Below are 1,875 nucleotides of genomic sequence, written 5' to 3' on the forward strand. Positions count from 1 at the left end.
TTTTTTTTTTTTTTTTTTAAGAATCTCCTTTGTTTTCCTACAAATAACCCCTGACGTTTGCCTTCTGTGTGCCACTAATCTTTGAGTTTGTAACGTTTCTGGTTTCCTGATCTCTCTCCTCTTCAAATAAATGCAAGAAGTCCATGGGAAAGAAAAAAAAAAGGAACAACGATGTGTTAGGTACCAACTCCACACAAGGAAAGTCAACTTCGCGTACTACACAATGAACTAATAAACTAAAATAATAAAAACCAAAGACTATTTAAAATGCCAGACAGTGGCATATTGAGAAGAGGTGATCAGGATCAAGGCACGCTAAGGTCCTCATACTGTTTGGAAATAAACACAGCTTTACACATTACATTACATATGCAAGTGAAAAAGTGTAGGAAGACCTCTAAAAGAGATTTGTTTTTGTATGTAATTAACTGAAGATTTGCCTAAGCACACAGGAGAAAAATGAAGTGTGACATAAGGGAAACTACATAACCCTGAAAGAATACAAAAGAAAACAGATGTGGCAAAGAAACAAAAATAATGAAAGCACAAAATAAAATGATAGAAAACTATTGGTAACAGAGTTTATGTAAATAATATCTCCAGTTAAAAGACAAGTATTTTATAAAATTAAAAATCCAGTATATTATAGTCACAAGAGCCAACATAAGGACAAAAGCAAATGCTCTATCAGGTCAATGATCACCAAGAAAAAGTGTTAATATTGCTGTATTAATACAAAAAATACTTTTGAGATGAGAAATTATCTTTCCCAAGGTTATTCAGAAATACCCTGGCTCACAAAAGCTGATAACCTAAATACTTGGTATTATCAACAATGAAAGATGTCATCTAGAAGAATGTTGGGAAATTTTTTAAAGTACTGTAATGGACACTGGATGCTTTTCCTTAAAATCAAGAATCAGGAAAGAATGCCCAAGTTATCCTGCTGTGCACTATAGCATCAGACGACCTAAACAACACAATAAAACAAGGCACCTAACTGGAAAGGAAGTGAAAGCGTGTTTATTAGCTGATGTTGTGATTGTGTGTACACCCACAAAAATCCCAAATACTTAAGAAAGTTACTTTAAAAAACTGTACAAGTTAAAAGTGCAAAACTCCATTGTGTTTTAGTACAGCATCAATGAATAACCAAAAAAAGAAATTAGCAACTTAACTTTACAGTGGCATTCACAAGAAAAACATATGCAGAAGTAAACTTAATTAAGGTGGTGACAGAGTTGTGCCCTGTACACTATAGGACATTGCTAAAAGAAATCAAAGTGGATTTAAATAAATAGAAAAATAATTAGTTAAGATGTGAAAATACCCCATTTTACCTATAAATTCCACAGAGTCTCTATGAAAAGCCTAACAGCCTCTTTTTGTAGAAATTAAAAAATCCTAAAATTAAATGGAATAACAGTGGGACTGGAATAACCAAAACCTTGTGGGAAAGAGAACAAAGTTGGAGTAGATTATTATTATTACATTGTTTCAATAATGTCGCACATCAGTAAAATTCCACAATTCAATTTTACTAATGTGTGACACTATTGAAATAATGTAATACTGACATAATGATAGGTATCATTATAATAAAACAAACCTGGAAGTCTGAAAATCTATACATCTATGGACAAATAATTTTTTACAAGAATACAAAGTCTATTCAATGGGAATAGAATAGTCTCAGAAATAGCACTCTGATAAATGGATTTTCACATGCAAAAGAATTAAGGTGAACACCTACCTCAAATTATATGTGAAAGTTAAGCCAAATGGATAAACAAACACAAGAACTAAAAGTGTAGTCTTATATGCACACATCGAGGAAAGTAATGATTTTGGATTTGGTAATATGACAAAAGCACA

The 1,875-nt window shown here is 31.9% G+C and overlaps 1 protein-coding gene across 1 annotated transcript in view; it reads right to left on the reverse strand.

Moving 5' to 3' along the window:
• LOC104857336 (disintegrin and metalloproteinase domain-containing protein 32) overlaps positions 1–1,633 on the reverse strand; it is a 96,575-nt gene extending 94,942 nt beyond the window's left edge. The window contains exon 1 of the mRNA XM_010617166.2: positions 1,610–1,633. Coding sequence (XP_010615468.1) covers positions 1,610–1,633 — 24 coding nt within the window. The remainder of the gene's footprint in view (positions 1–1,609) is intronic.
• Positions 1,634–1,875: the final 242 nt, after the last annotated feature.

This window comes from Fukomys damarensis, unplaced genomic scaffold (assembly GCF_012274545.1).
Source record: "Fukomys damarensis isolate Sample0158 unplaced genomic scaffold, DMR_v1.0_HiC HiC_scaffold_18, whole genome shotgun sequence".
Classification (NCBI taxonomy): Eukaryota; Metazoa; Chordata; class Mammalia; order Rodentia; family Bathyergidae; genus Fukomys; species Fukomys damarensis.